At 44.9% G+C, this 17,504-nt stretch overlaps 1 protein-coding gene across 1 annotated transcript in view; it reads right to left on the bottom strand.

Moving 5' to 3' along the window:
• HSPA9 (heat shock protein family A (Hsp70) member 9) overlaps positions 1 to 17,504 on the bottom strand; it is a 1,477,986-nt gene that overhangs the window by 128,592 nt on the left and 1,331,890 nt on the right. The window contains exon 16 of the mRNA XM_044068990.1: positions 13,244 to 13,384. Within this exon, the coding sequence (XP_043924925.1) occupies positions 13,244 to 13,384 (141 nt within the window). The remainder of the gene's footprint in view (positions 1 to 13,243; positions 13,385 to 17,504) is intronic.

The raw sequence follows: 17,504 nt of genomic DNA, 5'->3' as shown, positions 1-17,504 counted from the left end.
GCCAGGGGGAAGGAGGGAGGGACGCAAGAAAGAAGGCGAGAGAAGACAACTAACATGGAACGTTATGGTAGGTACATAACTTCTAAATGTTAAGTTGTCAATCTCGCCTTCATTCTTACTGGATGGGACCGCGTCCCTAGCACCTGTATCCCGGGTGGCTCAATGGAACAGACTCTTGAGAACTGTGGAACCAAAACTGGCCCTGTCTCTGGAGGCCAAATCTAACTTGTAATGAGAGACAAAGGTATGAGGAGTGGCCCAAGTAGCTGCTGCACAAATGGTATCAATGGGTAGTCTATCCTGAAAGGCTGAAGAAGTGGATAGACTCCTGGTTGAGTGTGCTTTCGGTTTAGAAGGTAGTTGCTTGCCTCTGAGTGAATACACATAAGAAATGGTGGAAGACAACCATCTGGATTAAGGTCACTTTAGACACTGGGAGACCTTTCCTGTTTTCTGCATAGGAGACAAATAATTGGTCCGATTTCCTGAATTGTTTCGTTCTATGCAAATAGTACCTGAGCTGACGATGGACATCCAAAAAATGAAGCTTTTGTTCAGCTCTGTCAGAATAATTTGGGAAAAAGACTGGTAGATCGATGGATTGATTATTAGTTTGAGAAACAACTTTGGGGAGAAAGGACGGGTTCGTTCTTAAGGATACCCTGTCCTTGTGAAAAACCAAGTAAGGGGAACGGATGCAGAGAGCTTGAATCTCGGAAACCCTTCTTGCTGAAGTGACAGCCAGTAAAAATATAGTTTTCCAGGTCAATAATTTCAATGAACATGAAGCAGACGGTTCGAAGGGTGGTAACATTAAGGATGCTAACATTAAACTTAGATCCCATTGTGGAGGAGGATGTTTTATTGGCGGCTTTAGGAGAAACACTCCTCTCAGAAAGGCCTTGCATAGTCTATGTGACATAATGTTATGATCTTGCAAGCCAACATGATACTTGGAAATAGCAGCCAGTTGAACTTTTACTGTAGATGAAGAAGATCCTGACTGAAAAACTTCAGCCAGGAAATCTAAAACAAAATGCACAGGAGCAGTAAAGGGATCAATATTTCTGGAATTTGCCCAAATGGAAAAACGTCGCCACTTGCTAGCATAAACGGTTCTGGTGGACGACTTTAAAGAAGCCACTAAGATATCTCTGACCGGATCAGAGATCATAGGAAGCCTGGCTAGGGAAGGAAGTGGAGCAACCAAGCAGTGAGGTTGAGAGAATGAATGGCCCGGTGCTGTTGACCCGACAGGTGGATCAAAAGATCCGGAACTGGGTCCAGATGCCAGGGCTGCACCAGGAGGTGACGATGCAGAGACGGAAACCAAATTTGTCGAGGCCAGTAAGGGGCAATGAGCATCAACTTGGCCCTCAAAACGGTGGCTTTCTGAATGACTTGTGGAATCAAGGGAAAAGGAGGAAAAGCATACAGAAGTCCCCGGGGCCAATCCTGGGTTAGAGAGTCTCTCAGGGGTTGGCCTGGTAGGGGAAAGAGGGTGAAAAAATCGGGGCACTTGTTGTTTTGGGGTGTAGCAAAAAGATCGCAACAAGGTGTGCCCCACTTCAGAAAAATCTGGTCCACTACAGATTGATTGAGAGACCACTCGTGAGGCATGAGAATGGATCTGCTCAGCCTGTCCGCCAAGAGGTTGGACCTGCCGGGGATGTGCGTTGCTATCAGAAACCGATGAGAGGAGATTGCCCATTGCCAAAGTCTGAGAGCTTCGACACAACGGATAGGACCTGGTCCCGCCCTGCTTGTTGATGTACCAGACCACAGACATGTTTGTCCGTTTGTACTGCAATAGTCCCCGCGGGAAGAAAGTCGTTGAGGGCTTGCAACGTTAAAAGCACCGCTCTCATCTCCAGGACATTTATGTGCAGATGGTATTCTATGGGTTGCCACGTCCCGTGGACCATCCTGCCCTGATAATGCCCCCCCACCCGATCAGAGAGGCATCCATAGTAACTGTGGCAACCGGAGGAGGGGGAACAAAAGGTCGGCCCTGATGAAGAAGAGGGGAAGATATCCACCAGTTCAGATGAGTCCTGCACGATTGTGTGACTAAGATTTCGTGCCTCATCGGAAGACTGTGGAACGACCACTGAGTGAATAACATCCACTGCAGAAGACGCATGTGGAAGCGAGCCAGTGGTAGAACAATGGCCGCAGCCATAAGACCTAGAACCTTTAGTATCAATCTGGCTTTGACTTTGCTGCTCTGCAATAAAATCCGAATGTATTTTTGGATGTCCAGAATTCTTTGATCTGTTAGTCTGGCTAACATTTTGACGGTGTTTAATTCTGCGCCTATAAAGGTGATAGATTGGCAAGGCCGCAGAGAAGATTTTTCGAAATTCACTGAAATTCCCAAACTCCTGCATAGCTGCAGAGTGTAGTCTCTGGTCTGATGAAGCTGACACCTGGTGGTGGCGGAGAGGAGCCAGTCGTCTAAATAAGGAAACACCTGGAATCCTTGACGTCTCAGATGAGACGTGACCACTGCCATGCATTTGGTAAACACTCTGGGGGCTGAAGTGAGGCCAAAGGGCAGGGCTCTGAATTGGTAATGACTGGTCCCTAGCCGAAAGCGGAGAAACCTTCTGGAGCGCCTGTGAATCTTTACGTGATAGTACGCGTCCTGAAGGTCTATAGAGCACATCCAGTTGTCCTTGCCCAGAAAGGGCAGAATGGACTGAAGCGTGACCATCCGGAATCTTGCCTTCTTGATAAATCTGTTTAGACTGCTCAGGTCTAATATTGGTCTCCAATCTCCCGTCCTTTTGGGGACCAAGGAGCATGTGGAGTAGACGCCGGATCCTACTTGGTCTACCGGAACAGTCTGGACGGCTCTTTTTTCTAGGAGCTTTGAAACCTCCTGTTCTGCCAAATCCCTTTGACTGGGTGAGATGTCTGGAAGGGATTGTTGAGGTGGATACCTTTCAAGGGATTTTGTAACCCTCTGATATGATCGACTGTACCCACATATCTTGTGAAAGGGAATGCCAGGCTACTGGGTACAGCGAAATCCTTCCCCCGACTGCCTCCAAGGGTGGACAGTCGGGCAACACCTCAGGGGTGCTGAAAGGGCTTCTCAGGAAGAGACTCCCTGTTGCCCTGGTTCTGAGGACCCCCCCTGCCTCTAGGGCGGCGTCTATTATTGTTACCCCCTCTGCCTCTGGGGGTAAACTGACCACGTGTGTCCGATGTAGCTCCTTGGGCTTTGCGGAACCACATCTTCCCTCCCTCCCTTCTGACCCTTGGGATAGGGTCTAGAAGGGGTGGAAAAATGGACTCCAACGGCAGAAAGAGTTTTACCATCCTGCTCACACCTGGTCAAGGTTTCCTTCACCTGAGGTCCAAACAAAGCCGAACCGTCAAAGGGGGTATTGGTGAAGGACGCCTTAAAGGGGTCCGCAAAATTACAAAGCCGCATCCAGGCTTGACGTCTAAGAGCCACTCCTGTGCCTGCGGCCCTGCTCGCTCCATCGGCTGCATAGGATATGAGCCGCATGGAGGAGTTGGTTAAGGAATTCAGGATTGCTAGCTGTGAGGCAATCTTTTCTTGAGCCCCAGCAGCAGAAGGATCCTGGACCACTTCACCTAGTTCCTTGAGAATATCTCTTTGAAGCCTGGTGAAGTGACAAAGGTAGTTCAGCGAACGCATAGCAAAGGTCGCTGAAGAAAACATCCGCTTTCCATACCTGTCCATGGTCCTAGAATCTTTGTTAGGAGGATGGACAGGTACTGAAGGATCCGCAAGTTCCTTCTTAGTCGCCGCCGCCGCCACCATAGCATCCACAGAGACGCCCTTGGAAAGAAACTGCTTGTCCGTAGGGGCCGTAACAAATTTGGATGGTCTCCTGGGGACAGGTTCCACAGAATCTGGAGCTGCCCACGCCTTCCGAGCCATTACCTGCATAAGTGGGTCAAAAGGCGGAGACACCCAGGAGGTGGAGGGTCGGGATCCAAAAGCCTCCAGGTATACAGACTCATCCTCGGAGGGGTCAATGGAGGGCCAATTCCCCCTCTGTTTGAGGAGCTCAAGGATGTCTGAAAAGGAGACATCCTCAGAGGGGGATCGTGGGGAACCCACCGACTCATCTAAGTCGGTATCAGATGTAGTAGACTCAGGGGAGTCTGTGTGTTTCCTCTTACACGTCCTCTTCCGAGGGGGTTCCCCTGCAGGGTCAGGAGAAACCTCGGAAGAGGAAGATATTCCCAATGGGGAAACCTGGGGCGATGGATCCCTGGGCCTGATAGCAAGAGGCTGGCAAGAGGCGTCTACAGGCACCGAAGAGGGAGGAGCTAGAGGGATGGACCGTTGACCTGGCTCAGGTGCCAGGACACTCCTCATCACCTCAAAGGCTCCCCTCCCCGGGAGACCGGAATATTCCCGTTCCGAGGAAATAGGAATTCCCGGCTCCACTGAGAGGGAAGGCTCCGAGGCCGATGTCGGTGCCGAGCTTACCAAAGCCGAAGCCCCGAGAGGGAGAGCGGGGTCGGACAAGGGTCCGATGCCACTAGCCCCCTCGGAGCCGACAAGGGAAACTCGACGACCGGATCCCTCCAAGGAAGGTCTCAAGGAGGAGATCGGAGCCGAAGACGACGGAGCCAAAAAAGGATGTATCGGTTCCGGCGCCGACACAGTCGCTGTCCCGAGAAGCTCCGGCTCCGAACTCTGGTGGGGAGTCGGAGGAGGAAGTTCAAGGGGTGAAGCAATAGCCGAAGTCTGCTGAGACGGGCTATGCATCATTTGTGCCAGTGCCTGCGACTTTAACAGCCTGCTTACCACCCTCTCTAAATCGTGATCAGACAGCCTGGAAGATCTTGAAGATCGGCTCCGATGACTCCGCTCCGACAAAAGAGGAGACCCCGGAGCCGAGTGGATAGATTCCAAAGAAGGGGACCGAGATCTCTTCTTGGATGAAGTCATCGGAGCCGACGTCCTATGGGTTCCAGATGGAGCCGAAGGCTTCTCGGCTCCGATACTGGATAATGTGTCGGCTCCAGCCGGAGCAGACAAGGCAACAGCAGATTGGGTGTCGGAACCGACCCTACCTGAGAAGAAGAAAGATTGGCTCCGGCCGGAGCCGATCTCGACTCCGAAGGAGTCGGAGCCACCGGGGAAGGCTTGGAAGCTGTAGCCTGACCCTTAGATGGCTTGGAAGGCTTACTGGACCCAGGTTTAGTGGGTGAACCTTCCGGCTTTAGCAAGCCACGGAGGATTAATTTATTCCTCCTTTCCTGCAGGACTCGCTGGCTAAAAGAGTGACACAAAGCACAGGAGTCCTGCAGGTGTAAAGGCCCCAGGCAGTAAACACAAGAAGTGTGACCGCGTGTCAGAGACATTTTCTGACAGCACGAGTCACACTTCTTAAAGCCCGAGACCTTTACCTCTTTAGACATAGTCTAAGAAAAAGAGTAACAAAAAATACTCACACACACACCCCAAAACAGTCACACAAATTAATCCCACAAACACAGATAGGGATTAATAAGGGAGGCCTAGGCCTAACTGAAAATTTTTAAACTTTTTATAAAAGTAAACATTTTTTAACTATAAGGGGAATAGGGTGGTTGTATGGACACTACACACTAAAAAAAATAGGAAAAGGGGAAGATAAACCCTGACTTAAGCTGTTTGAAAAACTCAAACTTACCTCAGCTGGCAAAAAAGGAGACCTCTTCGCAAAGCGGCAAACGAGATCTGAGGTAGTCCCGCCTTGCATCATGGGATATAGGGTTGCCTCGAGCTGGTAAAAGGAGTTCTCAAGCTAAGCAAGTGCCGAGTCGGAGCCGAGGATCGGCTCCGAACCCATCCAGCAAGAATGAAGGTGAGATTGACAACTTAACATCTATTAATATGCGCACCTGGACAGATACCTGCCTGGCTAACAGGTAAAACAATGTTAACAGTGAACCTGCAAGCCATCTTAAAAATGAAAGACTGATATAACTTGCCATTCGACGACATATAAACTATACACTGGAATTGATGCAGTTTATAGACATTCAGAAGAAAACTCAATCATGGCAACAGAACAAAAAGGTAATAAAAGAAAGTTGTACGGAACAAAGGATCATTTGATGTTACAGTCATAATGGAGAACTGTAAAAAGGGGATGGATCTAAGTATGGCATGGATAGACTATAAAGCATTTGATAGTATCTCACATTCAACAGCATGCTTAAAAATGTACAAGATACACTCTACGGTTATTGATTACATTACAGCAACCATGAAACAGTGCCAAACCACTCTGCAGTTAAATCATGATAAAGGACAAATTATTACTCCAGGGATATAAATTCGAAGGGGTATATTCTTTCACCACTGCTCTTTTGTCTTCACATTAACTCATTAAGCTGTCTACTTAGCACACTAGGTCATGCCTAGAATCTGGCTCCCAGAAAAAGTGCAAGGATTTCTCATCTTTTTGTAGATTTAAAATCGTATAGCCCATCAGATGAGCAACTGAAAGCACAACTGCAAATGGTCAAAAAGCTTTCAGATAATACAGGAATGTCATTTGAATCTCACTGACACAAATGTTCTCCAAGAGGGGACCAACACAAAAACTGGTGTCAGAACCATGGACTAAAACTAAATGCCAAGAAATGCATAACAGTATCCTTTGGGAAAGTCATCCATCCCTAGTAACTATCACTGACAAAACATCCCTTAAACTTGACCCCATAGTCAGGGAGTTAGGGACACACAGATAGTAATCTAACCTTTGATCATTAAGTGTTTACAGTGGTGAGGAAATCATTCTATGTTGCGCAACTTATAAACAGAGGTATGGCATTTAAGTACAAGGAAGTCATTGTTCCACTGTATTTGGGATTCATCAGGCCTATCAGAGTACAATGCTCTCTTCGGTATATACATAACCATGAATATCCAACAATTGGAATGTCCACAGAGGTTCCTCACTAAAAGAATACAGGGTGTAAGTAATATGTCCTATGTAGATCTCCTCAAGCCCCTATCCTTGTATTCAGTCTCCTACAGGCTTTTGAAAGAAGACCTGCACCTGGCATACAGGGCATTGTCTGACCCCACTGTGGTGGACCTCCTGCATATCCACAAATCAAACAGCACCAGAATTACCCATTCTAAAGACTTAAACCTTGCCTGTGATGTACATAAGACCTTACTGGAGACAGGTTTGTATCCCAGAGACTACCCAGTCTATGGACAAGCTCCCCCATCCATGTGAAGCAGAGTTCCTCCCTAACCAAATTCAAGTGCAACTTGGACAACTGGATGAGAAACCGGAAATTCATCCCTGGTTTGGCACCCATGTCTCTAATGGACAGAGGTAACCTTGTAAATAGTTAAGTCTCCCAAGCCCATGCTTACACTTATCAAGGGTATCAGAACTTATCAGAGATTTGGGATGCATGACTAAGCTTAAAAAGTCCCTTGTGGTTGCTACTCTAGTAAACACCTATGAACCCATTTGCTTTTGCACATTTATCAAAGACCAACCTTTAAAGCAGGAAAGCTGCAACACCAAGAATACATCAGTTTGGGGCAGGAATATCATATAAAAATATTTGGGCAAGAGGGTGTTTATAAATATTTGGGAATTCATGAAGGATCAACAATAAAACATGTACAAATGTGAATAAAACTTAAGGAATATTTTAGAAGACTTAAAGGCAGAGCTATAAACTAATTTGCTCTTTCAGTTTTGGAGTGACTTGACTGACCCCAAAAGGTATTGGATAGTTTGGACAGGAAAACAAGGATGCTTCATGCTCAAATGATTTATAAAAATCAGTGCATACCAAGACTATATATTCCCTGTTCTGAAGGAGGTATGGGCCTCCTTGAAATTTACATGTACAGAATCTGTAACAGTGGGACTGCATACATATTTGCTGACCTCAAGACCCAAATGTAGTGAAAGTTTTGAAACATGAGGAGAACAATTCTAAGATGACTTCCCTTAGTTTAGCAGAAGCAAATCTGTGTCAAATCGGGAATGGAAATCAAACCAGAAGCAGATAAAAATCAGGCAGCAACTGAATATGCCAAAAAATGAAAGAATATAAGGTGAAGGATCAGACAAGAAGGCAAGAAATGTGGAAAATGCATAAATACAGTTGCAAGTACACAAATATCTTTGAATAACCTCAAGATGATCAGGATCGGATGCAGGAATGGTTAAGAAGAGGGGAATTTAAACCAAAAGATGAACAGTTAATATTGGCAACCCAAGAGAGTGGACTACGTACACGCTGGTTTACAAAGTCCACTGAACATGTGGAAAGCAACAAAAATGTAGGATTTTGTTAAAACAGAATTGGAAACAGTTGCACATCTTGTTGCTGGTTGTGATATACTGACTGCAGGAGAACTGTATACTGAAAGGCATAATAATGTGGCAAGACTGTTGCACTGGGGATTGTGCAAACATTATAATGCTGAAGTAGCTGAAAAGCAATGGAAACATGAGCCACAAAGCATCATAGAAAATGAAGTTTATATCACATGGGATCATCCATTACCAACAGCACAAAAAACAGATGCAAGAAGACCAGATACAGTAGTCCATGAAAAGAAGACTAAAGTAGCATTGATCATTGAAAATGGTACACCCAGTAACTACACAGTGTCTTACATACAGATGCAAAGTCATAAAACACCAGGATTTGCAGGCAGAAAGAGGGCAATGTGGAAGAAAGTTCCAGACAGTTACAGTAGTAGGAGCAACAAGTCTTATAAAAAAGAATTTACAACCGTACTTGGATGCGTTACCAACACATGCAACTCCATACGAATTACAGGAGGAGTCATTATGGGCACATTGTCGATGCCGAGAAGAGCACTTCTGGCAGACGTCAAAGATGGAAACAATGCTAATTTCATGAACTTTAATCATACTTGGACTTAGAAATGGGGTTCATTCCCATCATGTTATTAGAAACCCAAACGATTTGGAGAAATTAAAAAAAAATAATGTTAATTATAAACTGAACAGTTCTACAAATTTGGGACCATCATAAAGCTAAGCACGTAGCACACTTGTATCACATGTTGGAAAAATCAGAATGCTCTGGGTTCTATTCCCAGAGCAGGTACTTGGACTCATGTTCCATTACTGACACTGCAGTGCAGCATTTGTGGTGGGCTGCATACTAGAGGCACTTTCCACTGGCCAGAATATTGAACCAAGGTCCCACATGCCTGGGCTTGAGGTAAATGGTTGATGTAAAAGGGCTCAAAGCAATTAAAAAGGACTATAAGAATTTCCCCAGTGTCCTGGCCAAATTGCTCCCCTACATAAATACCAGCTCAGGTTTCCCCACAAAGCAAGCACATAGCAACTGAGCAACTCACTCAACAAATGTAAGAAAGCAAGTAAATCCTACATGTCTGTGGGCTGCCACAAAAGCTGCAAGTTTACTGAAAGGACAGCATTAACTATGTACAGATCAAGTAAGCAAATCTGGAGTTTTTAACTAAAAGTGCCAGGCTAAACTACTGCCAACAGATTAGGGAGAATCCTCTTCTAAAGTCACCAAACGAAGGCAAACTACTTACAGTAAAAATGGACAGTTTCCTCAAGCACTGCTTTGTAGTAAGTATTATTCCAAATATCAAAGCTATTCATAGGGAAGGCAGTAAAATGACTGAGCTAAGTCCTGGAGTGATGCTGGACAACAAAATATCCAGATGTAGGGCTTCAAGAAAAAGTTCACACATCCACAGATTTCCAGAACTGGTTAAAAAGATCAGTGGGGCAATGAATGCAATAATTTCCTCCATTACTAGGAACATACGTAGTAAATCTGCTAGGACATTTTCTATAAATGAGACACCAAGAACGTAACTGCTATGTAGGATTAGTATGCAAAACAAGCCATAAGAACCACTGACCAAGGTTTCAGGAATACAGAACCAAGAATATAGCAAGGATGTTCCCAAACATTTCCATTTTTTTACTCAGGACCTGACACCACTGTTTCTTCCCTCAACACCACTCCACAATTAAATATATGGCACACACTCATAGCCCCTGCCAAAGGGGAAGGCCAGGCACAAACTCAATCCTCTGTCTGTCAAGGGAGAGGTCATTAAATGACAGGAGTGAGGCCATCATAGGGTGTAGAGTTGCTTTGAGTGTGGGGGATGTACTGCTCTACGAATCCTTCACTTTTAGTGCTCTTGTAATGTCAGAGGTCATCACAGATATTCTTCTAATGGATTTTTACACTGTGTACTCAACTGCCACGATCTTGCGAAATGTTACACAAGCATATGTGATGGTTGCTTGAAACGCTGGAATTCAGTGTGCAACAATGCTCCCCCCACCAAAAAAAAGTAGCATAGGTAGTGCAAAGTTCAACATTGTGGTCTGGTAGGACTACATTTTTTTTTTAGCAAAAAGATTAGAACTGTTCTACAAACATCAAATTCCAACTGTGTAACTTGCCAAAGAAGGCTGGGGGGGGGGGGGGGGGGGCAACTCAGGGTTAAAGTGTGCTGTCCCACTGATGGGTGGCAAGGAGTATATCAGCAGAAAGTACATGCACCGCAGTTCAAAAGTGCAAGAGAAACATACCTTGAAGTGGAGAGCATTTTCATTCTGCAGACCCACTAAGAACTACTGACAGACTCGTACATGAAGGCTCAGCAAGATGATCCACCTTCACAGGTTTCCTGAAGTCCTAAGCTGGATTTTTCATCAGACCAAGAAAATGCAAAGCTAACAGCATTTTGTTTCCAAACATGGATCTGAGCGCCTAAAAGATAGGTGAACTTTTCTTTCAATGGATATCTCCTGATTTTTTAATTTTTTTATCACACTTTTCTGTTTCTCTGCCTACCAACCAACACCCTTCCACCAAACTGTCTTGATCCCACTTGTTCCTGAGAAGTTACCCTTCCGTAATAGCCCCATGAAAGAGCCGATTGGAGGACAAAGGTTGCTTTATCCCTCTCATCTGCAAACTGTAAGCCTTCCCTGTAGTTTACTGAAGTCCTAATTGCCCCCCCACCCCATCCACTGGCTACCTGGAACGGTCAGCTCAAGGGTCAACAGTAAACAGGCAGTATTACCTATTACTCTCTGCAGCAGCCTACTGCTCATCAATCCCTTGCTGTCAGTGCCCTTCCCCCACCAGTCCAAGAATTCAAAATGGGGTCATAAAGCATTTTCTTTCCCTAACCCCTGCCACTGGTCAGCAACATGAGCGCCTACACCATCATGACTGCTTACTAATCCATCTCCTTGCTCATGTTCTCACAGTCCCCATACATATACATCAAGGACTATCACCACTCTGAAGCGTCAGGCACGCATCTCCAAATTCTTGCTTCTCTGTACTGACCACAGGCCTCAACTGCTTAGCAGCAGACAGCTACACAGAACTCCCACCTCTCAAAATAGGCAAGCTATCATATACTTAACCCCCCCAAGCTCTACTAGCATTCAAGCTGCTACTCACTCTAGTCACCTGGGAGGTAGACATGGTGGTCCAGTTCTACTTCAGTGGTATCAAATTCAAATGGCTTTGGGGCCAGATAAGGAAGACTCCACTGAGCCAAAGGATGGATAAGCGTTAGAAAAAAAAAGAGGGGCCATGGCCAGAGAAGTAGCAAGACTTCACTTAGACACACACAGACAGCCAGTCACACTCAGCAATTCATACTTAAACATTCAGTGAGCACACACTACAGAGTAAGCTGCAAATACTGATAAAGCCACATACCTCAGAGATGTATTACTATTAAACTGGGGTCAACATCTGCCCGTACTGAGTTAGTGGCAGTTTATGTAGCACTTTAATTTCATGCAGCTGTTACATTTTCAAAGATTCTTAGTAACGTATAAAGTAGCACCCCTTTAAAAAAATTAGACAATCATATGTTGAACAACCATGCAGTCTCCACCACATACGATACACTAATGTTACGCACATGCATGCATACGCCTGTGGATTTGAACTGCCAGGTGATTCACACTTTGTAAACAAAGGTGCAAACATACCCAAAACAAATGGCAATAAAAGATGCCACTGCTGGACAGTCAGTAATGTATGGGTACTTTCTGGTGTTAGATTACAATCCAATACCAGAAGTGAAGTGCTTCTGCTACTGGCCTACTTCATGCTCCAATAAGTCTCTCTCATTGGCTCCAGAGGCAATCTAATGAAAAACAGAAGCTGCTACAGACAAACTGAGCCACACAAAAAAAAAATTACTCAACGTAGTTTAGACTGCAAAGAAACTAGAGTATTTTTTTTTAAGATGGAGATGGCTGCAGTGAAGCAAAGCTTCATGGACTGCAGTGTACAGACCAATGGGCCTCATCTTACCTGTTGGCGGGGAGCTTGAGATCCCCACTCTTCAACATGAAGCTTAGCTCCAGATTTATTTATTTTTTTTAATTACAACACTGTGCTGTGATCCAACCTCCATCAAGTGATCAATTTCATTCGCTGGTACTGCGGTGGTGGTGCTGCAGTAGCGTTGTCACCTCACAGTAAGACGTCCTGTTCGATTCTCAGTTAGAGCGTCTTCTGTGCGGAGACGTGCATGAATGGGCGTACCTTTGTTGAAGGTTGTGCGTCAGAGCTGGCAACTCGGCACGTAAAAATCTACTGCCAACAATTAGCAGACCGGAGTTGGGCTGTGGTGACCCCTAACCGGGAAAAGCAGAAAGACACAACACTGGTCACTTAATGTTCTCTTAAGTCCTTCACAACACATAGCATGTAATAACCCTCAAGCAAATTATGCAGCACTGGTCAAGTATAGGCTTCAAAACATTTCAGTAAAACTACAATACACCGATCCCCTCAAATCAAAAGTACTTAAAAAATCAGCACCTCAGAGTAGGTTTTATTTCTTTAAAGGCATTCTGTATCCAGATACATTTTTACATATCCCTTATCAATTGGTCACCCCTCCCCCAAATACACAGCTACATGTTCGCTACCCTTCCAGTATCCAGCTTTCAATGATACTATGCAAGAGCAGCACCCTACATGTGTTTTCTTCAGGCAAAACAATTAGCAATCCCCCTTCTCCCTCCTATTCAAAGGGAGCTAGGATGTGCCTGAAGCAGTGTTTCTGCCCCAAAAAGCTGGCTTCTGCTTAGGACATTTACGGAACAGGCTAACAAATCTGTGTCAAACATTTTATAGCTTGGCCCAAATGCATTAAGGAAAAAATGTCTAACCACCATCCCCTTCCAAATTTTAAAACTGGGCTTACCTTTTTATATGCCATTTCAAAAAGTTTCAGTGAAGCTTGCTGAAGGCTAGATGATGCCTGTTTAATGCTCTCTCCAGTCTCGGAATCCTTGCGAGCCAAAAGGTCTCTCATTTTAGCTATTTCTTCTTTCAGTTTTTCACACTGCAGAGAAAACAAAATGCAGATGTAGTAGCTCTGCTATAGAATCAAACAATTTGTGTTGCTATGACAGAAGCTCTGCTGATAATGCACCATTTTTTTCTAAAGATGCCTATTATTGATACATTAACCTTGCAAACACAACAATGTAATAAAACCCAGATTGCAAGTGGACTTCTCCAATTCTTTCTGATGCATATAAACAGGAACCTCCAATGGGCTAATGCTGGAAAAACCTCTAATACAGGATAAGGCAAACAGTCAGTGACAGTCTTTCTGATGCATGATCAAAAAATAAGATAAGACAAGAAAGTACAGTTTTGTACCTACCATAAATGTAGATGTTCGAAGATCCACATTGCTGCAGTCCTTACATATGGGTAGTCCGCTGTCCTCGGTCGGCCCGAATACCAAAGTATTAGGCTGACGTCGGTCATGGCGCTCAGATCTGACATCAGAGCGTCAGGGTATTAAAGCGCATGACCAACGTCATATCCTCAGTCTTTTCTTGCCCCAGATGTCAAAAGGCCCTAAAAAGAAAGGCCCCAGCCAAAAACAGAATACTTCCCAAAAGGCATGTACAAATAACAGCTACCACCCAAACCATACAACCATCCCAAACTGCAGAGGGGAAGGAGGGAGGGTAAATTGGACTGCAGCAATGTGGATCTTCGAACATCTACATTTATGGTAGGTAAAAAACTGTACTATGTTCTTCATCTCACATTGCTGCAGTCCTTACATATGGGTAGAATCCCAAAGCAGAGGTAAAGGGAGGCTGGCAAAATCACAAAGCGTTGGGAGCTGCCAAAATGCCCTGTAAGATTGCAGTGGCAAATCCAGCCCTAGATTTGGAATAAAGAGGAAGGTGGTAATGTTTAGAAAAAGTATGCACTGAACTCCAAGTAGCTGCTTCCAAAATATCTTTAGTAGCTACTCCCCTTAAAAAAGCTGTAGAAGTGGCAGTAGCCCTAGTGGAGTGAGGTCTGATTCCAGCCGGAATCTCCTTACCATGATGAGAATAACAAAAAGCAATACAAAAGCCAATCCACTTAGAAATAGTTTGTTTTGAAACAGGTTTCCCCTGAGAACCCAAAGCAAAAGAAACAAACAACTGCTGAGACTGTCTGAACCCTTTAGTCCTGTTCAAATAATAATGCAACTGCCTGTGAATATCCAAAGTGTGCAAAATTTTCTCCCCTTTATTTTGGGGATCTGCATAAAAAGTAGGCAAATGAATTGATTGGTTCAAGGCCACATTTGAAACCACTTTAGGCATAAAAGTAGGATTAGTACGCAGAGATACCCTATCCTTATGAAAAATTAGGAAGGGTTCAACTGCCATAAGAGCCTGTAATTCAGAAACCCTTCTAGCAGACATAATGGCCAACAAAAAAGCAGTCTTCCAAGACAAAAACTTCAACTCAGCAGTAGCTGCAGGTTCAAAAGGAGGTAAAGTAAGTTTTTCCAACACAAAATTGAGATCCCAGGCAGGAGTAGGAGCTCTACGTGGGGGTCTTATGTTCTTTGCCCCTCTAAGAAATTGCTTAAACAAAGGATGAGAGAATAATGGAGGGTCACAGTCATAGTGAGCAGAAATGGCTGCAGCATGAACTTTTATAGAAGAGAAAGACAAACCCTTGTCTAATAATTCTGTAAGATATTGAAGAGAAACACTGAAATCAGGCCTGGAAACATCAAAGCCTTTTGTTTTGCTCCAAATTAAAAATCTCCTCCATTTATCAGCATAAACTTTCCTTGTACTAGGCCTTCTGGCCTACAAAATAACATTCAAAACTTGTTGTGGAAGCTGCGACCCTCCAGGTTCTAGAACAGAATATGCCAGGCTGTTAGATGCAGGGACTGAATCCTGACATTGAGGAAATGATTGCCCTCCTGTGACAAAAGGTGCGGAATCGAAGGCAAAGGCCATGGAGGCTCCCGTACTAAACTCCTCAGCAGAGGGTACCAGTGCTGTCGAGGCCAATCTGGAGCTATTAGAATCATGGAGGGCTTGTCTTGTCTGACCTTCAAGAGTACCTTGGAGAGAGGAGGCAGAGGCGGAAAGGCATAGACGTGGAGATTGCTCCAACTGAATGATAGAGCATCCACTTTCCAGGCTGTGGGATGAAACATTTTTGTGCAAAACTTTGGCAACTGGAAATTTAGTGGAGAAGCGAACAGATCTATGTCTGGAGTTCCCCATAACACTGTCAGTTTTCGAAATACATGAGGATCCAATTTCCATTCGTGGGGATCCACTATCTGTCTGCTCAAAACATCTGCTAAGGAGTTTTGTGCTCCTGGTAGAAACCTTGCCTGAAGATTGAGGTGTAAACTGAGAGCAGTCTCCCACAAAATCACTGCTTGCCTGCAAAGAGGGTACGAATGGGTTCCCCCTTGCTTGTTGATGTACCACATGACAGTTGTGTTGTCTGTTTGAATCAACACTTGCCCTGGGTGAAGTAAATCCGTGAAAGCCATCAATGCAAATTGGACTGCTAACATCTCCTTCAAGTTGATATGTAAATGTTGAAGTCTGGCAGGCCATGTGTCTTGAACCCATTTTCCATTGAGGTGTGCTCCCCAAGCCTTGTCCGAGGCATCTGTCATTAAAATCTGACTCGCCTCTGGTCGGGTCACAGAGTCCCTTGTTTAGGTGACATTCCTGAGCCCACCACAAAAATTCTTTTTGAATGCAAGGTATTATTTGAATGACAGTGTCCAGATCTTGGCAGTGTTGTGTCCATACATTTTTGAGATACCATTGTAGCTTCCTCATATGCAGTTTGGCATTGGGAAGCACCAGAATACAAGATGCCATGAACCCCAAGGCTTGAAGGACTGTCCTTGCAGTCAGCCTGGACCGTAGAGACAATTGATGGAAGTAAAGAGTAAGGTTCTTTTGCTTGTCCGAGGTCAAAAAAGCCATCTGGGAAGCTGTATTCAGTCTCACACCCAGAAAGCACATTTCCTGAGAGGGTACTAGACTGGACTTTGTTTCGTTCACAGAATACCCTAGGCATCCTAACACTGCCATCACATACTGTAGATGATGAAGAAGTTCGTACTTGTCTTGAGCAAGAATCAGGCAATCATCCAAATAAGGATAAATTTGTATTCCTCTTAACCGTAAGAAGGCAATCACTGGAGCCAGAACCTTTGTGAACACCCTGGGCGCAGTAGATAAGCCAAAGGGCAATGCAGAGAACTGATAATGTAAAGTCCCAGCCAACGCAGGTACCTCCTGCAACTGGGCCTGATAGGAACATGAAGATAAGCCTCTTTGAGATCCAGAGTAACCATCCAGTGATCTTTTCCCAACAGAGGTAGAAGTTGTTGCAACGTCAACATTTTGAATTTTGGAATGTCCAGGTATGTGTTGAGGATAGATAAATCCAAAATCGGCCTCCAAGTGTTTCCTTTCTTTGGTACTAGAAACAGGCGAGAATAAAATCCTAGGCCCACTTCTGACAGAGGGACCTGCTGTACAGCCCCCATTTGAAGAAGTAAAGAAATCTGCTTGTGAGCCTCTACCCTTTGCTGAGGAGGAACGTCTGGCATGCCTTTGAAAGGAGGCAATGTATGGAAATAAAACTTGTAGCCTCGGTCTATAATGTCCAACACCCATTTGTCCTGGGTGACTAAAAGCCAGTTTTGCTTGAAGAGTGCCAACTTTCCTCCTAAAGGAGCTGCCAGACAGGCAGAATCTGGCAGCTGAAAATGCAGGTCATTGGGCCTGTTTACGAAAGGACTGGCCCCTGCCCTCACCTGAAGATTGTGCAGGTGAACTCCATGTTCTAGGCCTGAAAGTACTCTGAGCTCTGCCCCTACCACGTCTAGATCTACCCCTAGACTGTGAATCAGAAGGATAAGCCCATCCCTTAGTAGGCCAATTCCTACTAAACTTAGGAGGCTGCACCTGCAAAAAATCTTTAACAGTCTGCATAGACTTAGCCTCGTCTTCCATTTTCTTCAAGACAGACTCCACAGGAGAACCAAACAAAACTTCAGACTGTAAAGGAGCATCCAAAATTCTAGCTTTAACATGCTCTGACAAATTCTGATCCTTAAGCCAGGCGTGCCTGCGAATAACAGAACCAGTGGCAGCCACCCTGGAAGA

Source organism: Protopterus annectens, chromosome 4.part0, assembly GCF_019279795.1.
Source record: "Protopterus annectens isolate FY-2018-M chromosome 4.part0, PAN1.0, whole genome shotgun sequence".
NCBI lineage: Eukaryota > Metazoa > Chordata > Ceratodontiformes > Protopteridae > Protopterus > Protopterus annectens.
The sequence above is the reverse complement of the archived record's forward strand: the minus strand, read 5'-3'. Positions and strand labels throughout refer to the sequence as shown.